This window comes from Lathamus discolor, chromosome Z (genome assembly GCF_037157495.1).
Source record: "Lathamus discolor isolate bLatDis1 chromosome Z, bLatDis1.hap1, whole genome shotgun sequence".
NCBI classification, from domain to species: Eukaryota; Metazoa; Chordata; class Aves; order Psittaciformes; family Psittacidae; genus Lathamus; species Lathamus discolor.
Genome location: NC_088909.1, coordinates 19,533,982 through 19,548,557, shown reverse-complemented (window position 1 = coordinate 19,548,557; position 14,576 = coordinate 19,533,982). Strand labels below are relative to the sequence as shown.

General features: G+C 40.0%; 1 protein-coding gene across 1 annotated transcript; it reads right to left on the bottom strand.

Annotated features, from left to right (window-relative positions):
- Positions 1–560: 560 nt before the first annotated feature.
- LOC136004592 (galanin receptor type 1-like) lies at positions 561–14,127 on the bottom strand. The gene is made up of 3 exons (XM_065661202.1): positions 12,746–14,127; positions 11,157–11,222; positions 561–3,636 (listed from the first exon to the last, which is right to left on the bottom strand). Exons 1-3 carry the CDS (start codon positions 13,451–13,453, stop codon positions 3,319–3,321), a joined length of 1,092 nt encoding a protein of 363 aa, XP_065517274.1. The 5' UTR covers positions 13,454–14,127; the 3' UTR covers positions 561–3,318.
- Between the last annotated feature and the right edge of the window lie 449 nt (positions 14,128–14,576).

Sequence of the window (14,576 nt, the reverse complement as noted above, 5' to 3'; positions counted from 1 at the left end):
TGATGTTGCGTTTCATTGCTTCCCACCACCAGCAGCTAAACATTCATTGTTAAAGCTTTAAAATTACTACTGTAGCAGGAAAGAAAAAGAAAATATTTTCCTAACTTAAGCGATTATAGATACATGTGGAAAGACTAAAGGACAAATTGTATCTGATTTTCTTGTGATATAGCAGTTCATTCAGAGAATTCTAGACCACATGCTTCTTGATATTGTTTGGTGGGAACAAGAAGGCACAATAAAGCATGAGGCTTTTTCAGGGTCTTAATTTGGCGTTTTATGGTCACCTTTCACTGAGAAATGGGATCTTGCTCCTTAGTGTTCTATTAAATAAATTTTCTAGAAGTCTTTAATTATTTTCTGCACATTGTTTCTGCATGCTGTGATGACATGTCCAGAATGAACTGATTGTAAAAACAAAGGAAACCATCCAACCCACCAAAAAAAAAAAAAAGTCCTGTTAAAGGAAAGAAGTCAGGTTCTAATTCTAACTCACAGGTTCTAATGACTCACCTGTAATAGAGTGAGTACAAGATTTCTTTTGAGTATCTTGCCTTTGTTCTTTTTTGCTTTAAACCAAAAGGAGGTTATTTTGTATCTAGCTGCTAGTTTGTATCCATGGTAAATAATCACACAAACCCAGCCTTTTAGGTCTGATTTCTGTTGCAGTGATTTTTCTCAGCTTTTTCTTTTAATGGTTGCTTTTCCTATGCTGTCCACTTTAGCCTGACCTAAAGCTCAGTATGCAGAAATGGTACGCTGCTAAAAGAACGCAGAACAGTATCTAAATATTTGATTGTAGAGGAAATAATGTTCTGGAGTTACTTGTAGTATTCTGAGTAAAAACTAAACAAACAAAGCTTGCACATCAGTTAAGAATAAGGCTGTATAACCTAGAAATTGTACACATGTACTCTGCTCACATTGCACAGTTAAGGGGCTCTTACGGGAAGTTGCAAGCTGTGGTAAAATTATTTCATATAATAGAAACCTTTCAATTAAAAATGCAGTGGAAGAGCAATTCTCTTGGAGCCTGGAAATCTTTGTATTTTGGACCATTCATTAGGTAGATTACTTGTGTCTCCTCTGTAGATCATTTAACTGCAAATCAGGCAGCTTTGGTGTCCACAAGCAGAACCTTACTGTTCATGTGTAAGAGTAGGGTAAAAACTAAAACAGAAATCTGGAGAAAATCTAGTATTTTAATTTAAACATCATATTTCCATTCATTAATATGCATCTCACATTGTGTCAGGTTCTCTGAACTGCTGAGAAATGGCTTTCTTTAACTGTAGGCATACAGATTAATATAAGTGAGGTAAATTGTATTTCAGAAACTCCAAGTAAGAAATTTTAATATTTGCTTGTCTGCTTTGCCCAAGAAATTTCAGGCTGGCTCCATCCCAAACGTCATATAATTTGAATCTGATAATTTTCAAAGCGTCAGTACTTCACTGTATTAGAATAAATTACTACCTGTTTCATAGAGTGTCTTTCCTGAGGCAGCAGGTGATGGTGACTGCTTCCCGGAATAACACGGAGATGCCCTTATAAGTTTCTGAGGAAAGTTGTTGCTTGGGATCTCAAATGTCTGACTTTTAAGTATTTGTCTTCTCATAGTTGTTATATTGGACTAAATCAGGCAGTTGTTCTGGTTAGATTTCCTAAATGTTGCAGATGTGTACTGTAATACTCTGCTCTATTACTTGTAGTTTCCAGCTAAATGGTGCAGCCAAAGTTAATCACAGTTAAATGATAACCACATAAGCAGTCACTTCTGACACAAGATCTGTGGTTGAATTACATGGCAGTGGCTGTTAATAATGAAGGTATCTGCTTAATTTGTATTAGTAACTAAGTGGTGATAAGAGTAGGGTTTTTTTCCTGAGTTAAAATAGGTGGAAGGAAGACGGAAGGAAGGTTGACTTCTCATAAATTATCCAGATTATAAAAGGCAATGTGGGCATAGTTGGAACTGAGGTATAAAATACACAAGTTAAATTATTGATGTGTTACATGTTACAGAACTTAAGTGAATAATTTGATGTCTGTATCAAATACTGTTGAAGGCCTCCCTCAATGTTCTGTTTGGATATTTTGGTTATGTTTTTTTTTAGCTGTATAGTTTGTAGTTTTACTTCTGTTACTCACTTTCAAAAGCTCAGTAGCACAGTCTATGAATTTGGAACTGTGTTACAGTGAATCCCATGACAGGTCAGTCTGGATTGTAGCACACTGTGTGATCAAATCAGACAACACAGTGAAATAGTAAAGTCCTTTTACCCATGTGTTTCTTAATTTTGAAGTAATATGCACTTTATGTATTTACAAACAGGAACCTTGAACTTGATACAAACAATGTTCAACCCAAGTGTTGCTATGGTACCCTTGATCACAACACATCACAACAGGTTACAAGGCATCATGGCACAACACATCACAACAAATACTTGTATCAAAAAAACCCCAAACTTTTGACATTTAAATACTAAAGTGGCCAATTAAAAGCTTTAGGTATACATAATCAGAGAACACTATGTTTAACAATAAAGCCTTTTGTAAACATTGCTTTCAAGTAAGCATTGCTTTCAAGCAAAACCACTGTTCTTTTAAGCATGTTTTGAGAAATACCACTTTCTGACTGTTGCTCACAAAGAGACAGTTACTGGAGCCAGAGATAAACATCATTACTTCCATTTAGGAGCACATACACATTCAAACCTTGGGACATGTAAGCTGATACAGAGCTAACAAATGCAGACATGCACATCAGTGACATGTTGTGGAAGTTCTACTACCCAATAGGTAAATACTATAGCAAAGCCTACAAAGAGATTTAGAGAACCTATCAGAGCTAGTGAGCTAAAAATGTAGCTTGTGTATGGTCAAACCTGCTTAAGAAACAAAGACGCTCTTTAAACATCACATCACTTACTGTTCACATCCTAATGACTGTCTACATGCATAATTAACTGTTCTTTTGTCACTGTCCTATCTTCTGTGAAGTTCTTTATTTTAGACTACTACTTTACTACTACTACGAATTTTAGACATAACTACAACTACATATGAGTTCTGTCTTATGGGCCGTACAAGGACATTAAAAACTTTGTGTCACACTTAGCAAGGTGCCCTAGGATAAGCTGTGTCAAGTGTCCTAGCAGCCACATGGAAAATGCCTCCTACCACTCTGGTGATCTAACAAAATCCATGTTTTTGCAGGTTGCACTGCTCCCTGAAATGCACTTGTGTACTTGTTTTCCACAAACAGCACTCTTTCCCCTCCTCTTCTTCCTGAAATGTATTTGTGAGCCCCATTTACATGTTAGTGGTAGAGTGTGTGGTCGAGAAGTTCTCCATACGTACTCTGACCAATTTCTCAGCAGGAACTGGCTGCAGGAATAGCTTGCGGGTGAACACTTGCTGGCAGGCCTTGCGGAAATTTTCTGAGAGGAAAGCGTAAATGATGGGGTTGATGCAGGAGTTCCCGTAGGCCAGGCAGTGAGAGATGATGCGGAAGGTGAAGGAGATGTTGTTCAGGGGAAACTGCCCAAACTCAGCCCACATCGTGATGATGTGGTGTGGCAACCAGGAGAGCAGGAACACAGCAACCACAAGCAGCACGGTCTGTGCTGTCTGGAAAAGGCAAGGTCACAAGTTAAAATGGTTTCAGTGATGAAGCGACTCTGTGAGCTGAGTGAGTTTTCCTTCCTTTGTCAGTAATGAAGGCAGAATAACACAGGCAACCCTGACAACTGCCAGGTGGGCAAATTATGCCTTTATGAAAAAGGATGTTAAACAAAGTTATCCTCTGTGGAAAACAATGATTGCCTTGTTTCGGCTCAAGCAAATAACTCTGGAAGCAATGGAGATAGAATAGAATCATAGAATCCTAGAAGAGTTATAGTTACGGTTGGAAAGAACCTGAAGATCATCCAGTTCCAACCTTCCTGCCATGGGCAGGGACACTTCACACTAAACCATGTTACCCAAGACTCCATCCAGCCTGGCCCTGACCACTGCCAAGGATGAATCATTCACAGCTTCCTCGGGCAACCCATTCCAGTGCCTTACCAACTGCACAGTAAAGAACTTCTTCCTTATATCTCAAAACTTGCCCTGTTAAAGTCTGAACCCCTTGTCCTACCACTGCAGTCCCTGACAAAGAGTCCCTCCTCAGCATCCTTGTAGGCCATCTTCAGATACTGGAAGGCTGATATGAGGTCTCCACACAGCCTTCTCTTCTCCAGGCTGAACAGCCCCAGCTTTCCTAGCCTGTCTTCATACGGGAGGTGCTCCAGTGTCCTGATCATCCTCGTGGCCCTCCTCTGGACTTGTTCCAGCAGTTCCATGTCCTTTTTATGTTGAGGACACCAGAACTGCACACAATACTCCAGGTGAGGTCTCACAAGAGCAGAGTAGAGGGGCAGGATCACCTCCTTCGCCCTGCTGGTCACGCTGCTTTTGATGCAGCCCAGGATACGGTTGGCTTTCCGGGCTGCAAGTGCACACTGCCGGCTCATGTTCAGTTTCTCATCAATATAGATAGTGCCCATAAAACTTCAAACATTTCAGAGGCTGCAACTATGTTACATGGAAGAGTGGAAATAATAATCCATAGGATTTGGTGGTTGAGGATTATTAAGGCTATTGAAAGTAACTGCAGGGGAAAATTGCCTGACACATAAACTGACAAAGCATATTCCCGTGTGAATAAACAAATTCAGCTCCCAAACATCCTCAAACTGGCTGTACTGATATCAGATGCTATCCTTATAGTGGTATGGTTAGAAGTTAATGGAACTGAAAGACAGATATAGTGGCCTCGTCAAGTCTAACTTGTCTACTGTGTTGTGACAGGTCCTAAAGAAATTAATGAACAGGTTCTACCCTTAGTTTCCACCAGTAATAATGGTGCTACTTGATTACCCTCCAGCAGTGTTAAGTAGCACAGGCTTGTTACCATGGCAACCTTTCATAGCATCCTGTGCTTAAATTAGGGGGCTACAAGCACTGAAATACTCTTTTGAATAAGGGATATATGCCTATATTCTTTTCTCCCTTTATTGTGAAATAACAAACCACGTATTTAACATAGGACTGCATGTTAAAAAATGGGTTTGCAGTTGCTATGTATTAGCACAAAGCTTTTTCTGAGGTCCATCTATTTGGGATCTTGCCGATGCAAAACATAGATAATACTAGAGCAACAACGTACATAATTCATAACTCAAGAAACATGTTTTGGAAATGCAACGTGTGTCTTTTCAAGTTGGGGAATATCTAGTTAAGATAGAGGAAACTGAAATAAAATCTATTTGGCTTTTAATATGGTAACTTTGTAGCTAAACCTAATGTTAGTACCAGCTGTGAAGGACTGATCTGAACAACTTGTGTGCTGTTTGAGAGTGTTCAGTGGGCTGTGGTAATTAGCACAGTTAATGGGTTACTGTTGGTCTGGCTGTGCCCGCATAATGCCAGCCTTCTGGTTCATCTCCGAAGGTTCAGTGGGTCTGTAACAGACATGTACAATGGCCACTACTGGATTATCTCTCTCTTTTTATACTTCTAGAAGTGTTTCAAACAGATCATGAAGTAGCTTAGAGCACTATTTGTTTTACAGACAAAGTAAGCGTGTGTAGGCTATACAGTGAACCCATAGCATTGTGGGAAATGGGGACTAGGAGAGTCATAAATATTTTTGTTTCTCAAATAAACTTCACTCTTATTCCCCCCCCCCCCCCCGCCGTTGTATCTGCCATGTACAGATTGTCCAGAATTTACCTGCTTATTCTTTTGATATCTCTATAGGTGATCTGATTCTCATTTATGCTTTCATGCTTTTGTCTTTTTTTCCCTTTCCCAAGGTAGAGAGCTTGTCACTTTCCTGACCTAGTCACAGTTTGAGATGCTTAGCTGCACATCATTTTTCAGAGATGATCAGACCATCCATGTGTACCTCAGCCACGTAGAAACAGGAAAGAACATTACGTGAGGTTTTTATGAAACAGTGCATTCTTGCTAACTTGCAGAAAAACTGGGCTTCATTAGTGAGACAACTGCTGTTTTCTGAATGTGGTAGAAGTTTTTTTCTCCATTTGTTTTCCTTCCATGATTCTGAAAGGAGAAGCATGAAGAAGCCTATGCCTGTTCTTCCACATTGTCTAATCTGCAAATATCAACTGACTCTTCCTTTATTACTGCTCTGTGGAGTCTGATGGAGGATGTCATAAGCTTGGTTTGGACTTTGGGTCATCCTTTCCCTTACTCCCCAAAACTAGTTGCAGTTAATAATATTCTGCAGTGGCTCCAAAAGCAGACTTATTCTAGCTAGTCCTGCTTCTTCACACCATACCGTACTGTACCGCACCATACCATACCATACCATACCATACCATACCATACCATACCATACCATACCATACCATACCATACCATACCATACCATACCATAGTCCTCAGCCTTTGTGTGTGGGCTGGGAGTTCTCTTCACTTTGAATACAAAGTCTGGTGATGTGATTTACTGGTAAGTTATTTTTTGTGTTACGTTAATCTCTAACTTGTATCTCTGTTTCTGTAATGTTTGAGAGATAATTTGTGCATGTTTTGATTGCCTCAGATTTTATTTGAGTAGGCTACAAAGTTTCAGACTTGGCTATGCATGTACTTCTACTGTAGTGAAAGCTTGGCAAAGAAGTAGTGACCCATGGTGCCCTAAACTTTTGCTTTTAGATACTGCAGATACACTCTGTGAGTGCCCAGGAAGGACATGTAGCTTAGTACAATCTACCACTGTACTTCTGGAGGTACTTACCTATTCTTAAATGTTGGGTAGCAGCTTCCTCTGCTTCAGAGCAAACGCGTATGTTAATTACTTCTGAAGCACTTATAACTGTTCTTAGTCTTTTTTATTATACTTGAGTGTAAATCTATTCTTCAGTGGTCTGAAAATCACACTGAAAGTGTTCTTTTTCAATGTTCTATGTTTTCTTTCTTGCAGTCAGAGATAGGAATTGGCTGTCATGAAGAGGAGGAGGGATTGAAGCAAATAAATTTTCAGTTATCAGTTCATTTTGGCAATTTGCAGGGTGTGCTAAGTGCTGGACTCTTCATTTTCTGGCAGCTTGGTTGCAGTATTCTAATGGTTTATCTGGACATATCTCATTCTGTGTTTCTCATTAATCTCTTCTGTTGATGCCCTTAATGTTTGCTTACTTTTTATTCATAGATGCCTATAAGCATTATGATACTCCTATTATTCACTAATTGGTAATGATGCTTTCTATTCCTCCTGCCCTAGGCTGTTGTTATCAAAACAGCTTACAGGATTTCACTTCTGATTAATATTCTTTTGCTGGATGGATCCCAGGTTCTCCAATGCTCCTTTGCTATACTTCCTGTTGTTCCAATGCCAAAGCTTGAATATCACATTCATTAAGACTATACGAAAACCTTCCATTTGTGTGAATAGAAGCCAAAGAAATAGCTCAGCATGTAGGAAAGCAGTTACAGTGCAACTTCTGTCTGCCTCTCTTGGCAAACATGTTCAGGAATATCTATCTGCCTTGAAGGAATTCTGTATGTTTTACCTGAAGCTCAAGTTGCATGATCTTCAAAATGCAGTACTCCAAGGGGTGTCTCAAATCAACTCTATATATTTGTGTTTACTTAGTTCTGGGAGCTAATTTGCATGTAAGCAAATGTAAGGTGGTGAGTATATGAGCTGAGGAAGAAACAGCTTCATAGAGAGAGATGTGCTTTGAATTGGCCATTACAATTCTGGGGCAAGATTTTTGACTTATGGTAGTTTTGTGGACAGCTTTTGTGGACAACTAGTGGCTTAAAGAGTAGATTCTATTTTATTTTATTTTTTAAGTAATAAAATAAGGAAAATAAAATTGTAGGAATTATTAGGAGAGGAATAGAGCACAAAACAAGAGACACTGCTCTCCTGCCAGGTAAGCATGGTTCGTCTTTCTATTGTAGCTAAACAATAGAAAAGGGTAGTGGTAATTTGTTAGCTTTAAATGGCTGAGATGGTCTGTTAATTGGAGTTTTTGGCTTCAAGGTTCCACAACCCCTAGTGTCCTTTCAAGGGAGCTTGCAAAATATCTGTGAAATTCACATCCCCAGAAACATTTTTAAACATGAAAAAGCATTTCTGATTGTTCAGTTTGGAAGTCTTGTTATTTGTTTTTTAAAGATGTAAAGGACAAAACTGAGTAAACATTGAGAAACCCTGGTGTGCTCCAGAGGTCAGTAAAACACCACAGGGCAATTTCATGATCAGAATAGACCTTGGTTTGCATCAATTTCCATTGTTAAATCGTCTTATTTACTGCAAATGTACGTTCAGAGTTCCTAGGGCTGCGCTTTTATGAAACACCTTTCAGCACTGTCACATGGGCAATTTTTAGCTTTCCTTGGAGCCAAATTATACTTTCTGTACTCTGCCTAATGCAGAAAGGAAATAACAGAACTGAAATATACTCTGCTTGTGTTACAGGGGTGCACAGAATTTCTTAGCATCTGGTGTTGCTGGCTGGCCTTATGAAATGGTTATCCAAAACTGCAAAGGGGAATCCTGCAGCATTGCACCTTCTCAGTTTTAAGGCTGGCAAACCTGTGCAGCTAGTGTGGTATTAAATGGGGAAATAGACAGTGACGTATCACTTCTGCAAGTACAGTCTTAGTTCACCATGCAGAATTTCAGTCTAAGCTTGCAAAAATTCCTAAATTTCTTCCTTTATCTAATTCACAAATATTACATATGAATGGAAAAAACACATCAAATTGAGCATGCCCAACGCTGACATGGCAAGCATATATATAAATTTGCAAAGTAGGAATCTGAATTAAAGCTCTTTTAAGAATGGAATATGAAGTCAGGATGCAACCAATTTTGCGCAAGGGAAATTTTTGCAAAGTTTCAAGTGCGCGTAAGTTGAAAAAGCTGCTGTAGTTTGAAAATAATCATGCTGTAACTTAAAAGCTTACAAATCACAACCCAAGCATATGCTGTATGTGCTTGGAAGATTGTATGTCATCTTTAGGAATCTGTTAAAGACATATTTGTTTTTTTCAGAAGTATTTGAACACTGACTTGGAGGGGGAAGCTGCCAGAGTTCTCTGGGTTGTTAATAAACCGGGCCCATTCAATGAAAATGTGGTTGTAGTTAACTTTAGAATAATGTATCCAACATTGTCCAAATGTTGGTCAATGCCTTAGAAAACAGGGCCCTCTTGTAGTGTCTATGGAGATACTATATTTATCTAGTCCCTACATAGCTTCAACTAACACAAACATTCAGTACAATATTGTGGCAAATTGGACAATGATAGACAGTAGAAAGATGCCAAATAATGGAAGGGAAGAGAAAGGTGATTTGAAGGTATCATACACACAATGAAATCCACATTGGAACCCCAGATATATCTTGAGGTAATACTGTCTTCATGACAGCACAGTCTTCAGATCCTGCTGAAGTGAAGCCTGCCATTTAAGACTTAGAGAAGATGCTTTGTATAGCAGTATGCAGTGGAAACTTTTATCTATTAAAAAAAAAAAAAACCATAACAACAAAAGAACCCCAAACCCACAAACTAAACAAACAAAAAGACCAAACAGACCAAACCCAAACCCCCTTCCCTTAGGGATGGGAGGACGATTATAACTCAGGTGTCCTGCTATCTTGAAACTGTATGAATAAAACAGAAACTGAGCAGTAATAGCTCCAGGCTGTTTGACACTTTGTTTTCCCTGTCAGTATGGTCAAGATGTACGCTGTGGATTAACAGGTGTGAATAGGGTGATTTTATCACCTCACATTGGAAGATTGCTGTTGTGTTGCAATTTCTTTTGATAGATCAAGGCAATTTAGGTTTAGCCACTGAAGTCACACATGTATTTCAGAACAAAAAAGATGTCCTGTATATACATGCACAGTGATCTAGATTTACAGGCTAGTAAATAAATCAATGAACCCAACTTGTTCAGAAGTGTTTCTGTGTTTCAAAACACCTGTAGTTTGTTGCAGCTGTGGTACCAGTGTCTGTCTGTTTTTCTGGAGTGACATTAAAACTTCGATTTCTGCGTCTCACACACTCTTTTCAGTCAAATGACAATGTTTGCTGTAATGGCCTTCATTTATATCATAAATGGAATCACAACAATATTGTATAGGGATGCTCTTGTGTGGTAGGTAGCCCTGAAACAGGCCAGTGAATCAACTGAGACAAATCAAGGCTTTCTCTAGTCATCTGAACTGGTTGTCACATCTGCTCAGAGACACACACACTGCTCATTTGGGTTGTACAGCTGCTGCACCACTGGCACAGACTGTGACCGGACTGTGCTGGCAGCATCTAACAGTGGTACTCTACCACTTTCTGTCTTTGACTAGCCGGATAGCCCACAGTTTCACTTATCAACGTACACTCAACAATTAAAACATTTCTGACTGAAATAGCATTTTCCGCTTTCATGTCAGGTCAATCTGATGTTGCATCACTGAAGTCAGTGAGTTTTGCTGCCTGAAGGCTTCTACTAATTATGGCTTATCCAGTCTAAGATTTTTCTTCTTCTTTTTTTTTCTTTTTTGGGTGGGAGGGAAACTATCCTTAATATTTTTCCCAGTAAATACTTGCAGCTCTGCTTATTCCATGCAGCTTGAACCAGGGATAATCCTGTTCTTTGGCTTGCAAACGGATCAACCCAGGATCTGGGTTCTTGCAAACCTTAAGAAAGATCTTAAATGCAAACTGCAACACAAGTACTTGAGTTTCAGAGCTCTTCAAGTGTTTTCCTTTTAGCTTGCTGATATGGCCTTGAAACACCTGAATATTTTTATAGTCTGAGTACCTTACTGGCTGACAGTGTAAAAAATATAGTATTTGCATGATTCTATTATAGCACAATAAATCAAAAGGCACGTATATAAGGATCAATACAGCATTTCAATAATGGCAACATTATGTACTGTGTCTATAAAGATACAACAAACTCTCAACATGAATTCTAAACCTGAGCTGAAAGACTGGTACATGAATGACATTTCAGTATGTGGATGGAGCTTGAAAAGGCCATTAGTTATTTTAGAAACCTCATATATCTATCATATTACAGTCAGTGTACAGATTAAACCAAAGATATTTACCTTCCTCTTTGATCTCTCTGACTTCTTGGAAATGTTCTTTACTTTTGTATGGAGATGATACAGAACCTTGGGGAGAAAAAAAAGGAGTAAGGTAATGTACTGAATGGGAAATTGAATTGTGTGCATTAGTATTTGAACTTCTCATACGAGCACCAAAAATTAAAATAATTGTTTTAGCATGACTTCAACCAGAGTTGAATTTGATGTTTTGAGACTTTTATTTCTAAGCTCTGCCCAGTTCTTTCTCCTTCAAGAAACAAGGTTTGTCAAAAGCATTGAAATTGCTGTTTCCAGAAGATATAGATTAGCATATAATAAGAGCTCTGCTGGCACTATGCTGAAATCCAGGGAAGTCTTTCCAAGGATTTTGAATTTTAGATTGTGCCTGAGATTATCTGCATTTATTCTCTAGGCTGATTATACACACAGGCAGAGATCAGGCTGCAAGTACTCTACCCTGGTGTGACTGTCCTGCCACTCCTGAATGGGGCAGGCAGTTGGAGTCGGTTCTCATTTCAGAGAGAGAATTTTAAGAAATGTTAAAGCACTGTAGGGAAATACTCAGTTAAAAACATCTAGATCAAGCTTTTGAAACCTGATTGCAGCACGGCAGTAACCTAGCAATTCTCTGGCCTTTGAAGCTAAAGAAACTAAATTTTCTAAAGCAGTTATTATTGAATGCAGCTTACCTTTCAGTTGATGCTGTGCTCACCTAGGGCAGTGAGGGGACAAACAGCTGGAGCTACAGTGAGTTAAGAGCTTTAGTGGCTTTTTCCTTTTGTGACAAGCAAACCCTAAGGTTTAGAGATTTTTAGCTTAAACCTAAGTGTGTTGCCCTGTCCTTAGCACTAATGATAGCAGAACAGATTAGTATGGAAAGTAATCTTTTTTCTTGATTAAATAGGAAAACATTTTGTTTCCAAGAGGGTAGATCTGCCATGGACTACTGACAAGGAAGTCCAATCCCTGGCATTCCACAAAAGAGTATTAATTCAAAAATCACAGAACAGTTATTCTGCACGCTAGCACAACTCACAGACTTAAACATGATAAAGATCAGTAAGGGGAAACAAAAACTTCAAGCTATAGGAATCCACAAGAAGAAAGGAAGAGATTTCTTCCTAAATAAAGCCAACTCTAAGATCTTCTTTTTGCAAGGCACAGTGTCTGAGCTCTGTGTCAAAAAAAAAAAAAAAAAAAAAACCCCAAAAAAAATCCCCCAAAAAACACCTGAAAGAAAGAAATTGGGGTGATGTCTTTAATATTGTTTCTGTACACTCTGTGCCATTGCTTCTTTCTCCATTCATTTTATCTCCTGCCAGTAACAAACATTTGTTATCAAGAAAGAACAAACTGAAAAATAGGAAAACCAGCAAGTCTGTACAGGATTTGGGTGTCAGGCTGGGTGTCAACTTAGCAGCTGTAATTCTTTTTGTGAGCTGATGTAATTTCATTTTGTTTTCTTTCCCTCCCCCTGCCTCAAAAGTGTTCTATACTGGGAAAGAATATGGAAAGGATTGTATTTACTATTTGCTGGCTGGGCAGCTTGTGTGTACACATCCAAGCCATCTCCCATCCCTCTCACCCACCTTGGCATAGCAGAAGGTGATGAGCATCAGGGGCAGGAGGTACCCCACCAGCAGGATGGTGACCTTGTACATCTGCTTGGCTGTTGAACCATTTGCCCAATGCTCCCAGCAGAATGAGCTGTTGGGTGCTTGCTGATGACCACTCACGAGGGCCTGATGCTCTGCCACAGGGATGGCAATGATTAGAGACAGCAGCCAAATGACAGCCACACCAAGGGCAGCATTGTGTTGGCTGCGGATGCAGTGTGAACTCTTGGCGTGGACCACAGCAATGTATCTGTCCATGGACATAGCCACCAGCGTAAAGATGCTGACCAGCATTGTTGCCATAGCTAAGTAGTGAACCCATTTGCAAAAGAAGGCACCGAAGATCCACTCTGGCAGGGAGTAGATGGTGGCCTGGAAGGGGACGCAGAAGAGCAGAAAGGAGAAGTCTGCAATGCTCAAGTTCAGGATGAAGATGTTGGTAACGCTGCGTGATGGGCGTCTCCTAGGCCGGAAATGTCCCAAAACAACCAACACCAATGTGTTTCCCACTATTCCTAGGAGGAAAATCAACCCAAAAAGCACTGGTACAATCACCACTTCTGGGCCACCCCTGGTTGCTCCTGACCAGCATGTTGAAGCACCTGTTTGGTTAGTGTCAAGGCTGCATTTGCTGGTGCTGGTTCCGAGGGAAAGTACAAAGATGTCTTCTTGCTCCTCCATGTAGCTAGGCTGCTTGGAAGGAAGGGAGCAGTCACTGTATCCCTGGCTGCTATCACGTAGGTCTGTTTGTTAGTGGTGGCCAGAGGCTGAATGCTTGGGGTTTGCAGTGCTCTGTGTTTTGTCTTTGGGGAGCAGTTTTCTTCAGATGATTCTTGCACGCTTTGTCTCCAGTGCAAATTCTTCCAGGAGCTGGCAAAAAAAGGTGGTTGAGGAATTTGTCTCATCCAAGAGGTAACTGCAGGTTTAGCAGCTGGTGCTGGAGAAGCTCATGCGGCAGAGAAGTCTGTGCCTGAAGGACTGAGGATGAGGCTGCCCTGAGAGCTTGGAGCAGAGGCAAAGAGGCTGCAGCTCGGTTCCCTCACGCCCCTCCTCTTCTGCTTCCCTCCCACAGCAGTGCCTGGATCTGTGTCTGTCATACCTGCTTCCCAGCCCATCTCAGAGCTGAGGCAGGGAGAGCAAATGCTGTCTGTGACCTGAGCCCTTCAGAAAGTAACCCCAGATCAGCTCTATCCCCACATATTACTACTCCCAAGGAGGGGAAGAGCAGAACAAAAGCGAGTTCTCATCCAAAGGGATGGGTCAAGCAGCAGCTACTGGGCGATAACGTGCATTTCTGTGAGGAGCAGCTTTGGAAATGGCTGCATGTTCTTTATCAATAGAGCAGGATTTTTTTTTTTGTTGTTGTTTCATAGGCTTAATGTGCTCACATTAGAGCATAAAGCAATCTGAATAGTTGTGTTTTCAGCATAAAAACCTGGGAGAGCTTTAGATTCAGCAGCTGATTCCTGCCACTTCTTGGATACCTGCTCAAATTCCTTAGTGCCTGAGTATTGATGGAGCTTGTTGATCCAGCTGTACGGAAGTTCCAGATTCAGCCCAGTAGTGCCAATAGCATCTGCTCTGTAAAACGAAAGGTTTAGTCTTGGTAGCTGTGACCAGTTGTAATATTCCCTGTGGGGGAAGAGAGATACAGATTAAAAAAGAAAAAAAAAGAAAGTCTTATTAAGGATTAATGTCTTAGTTATTGTAGGCTTTTATGCTTACCTATATAAACAGTATCTATGTTTTAGAATGCACTAATTGACTTTGGTTTTAATAGCTTGTTTCCTCATATTTCTCAAGG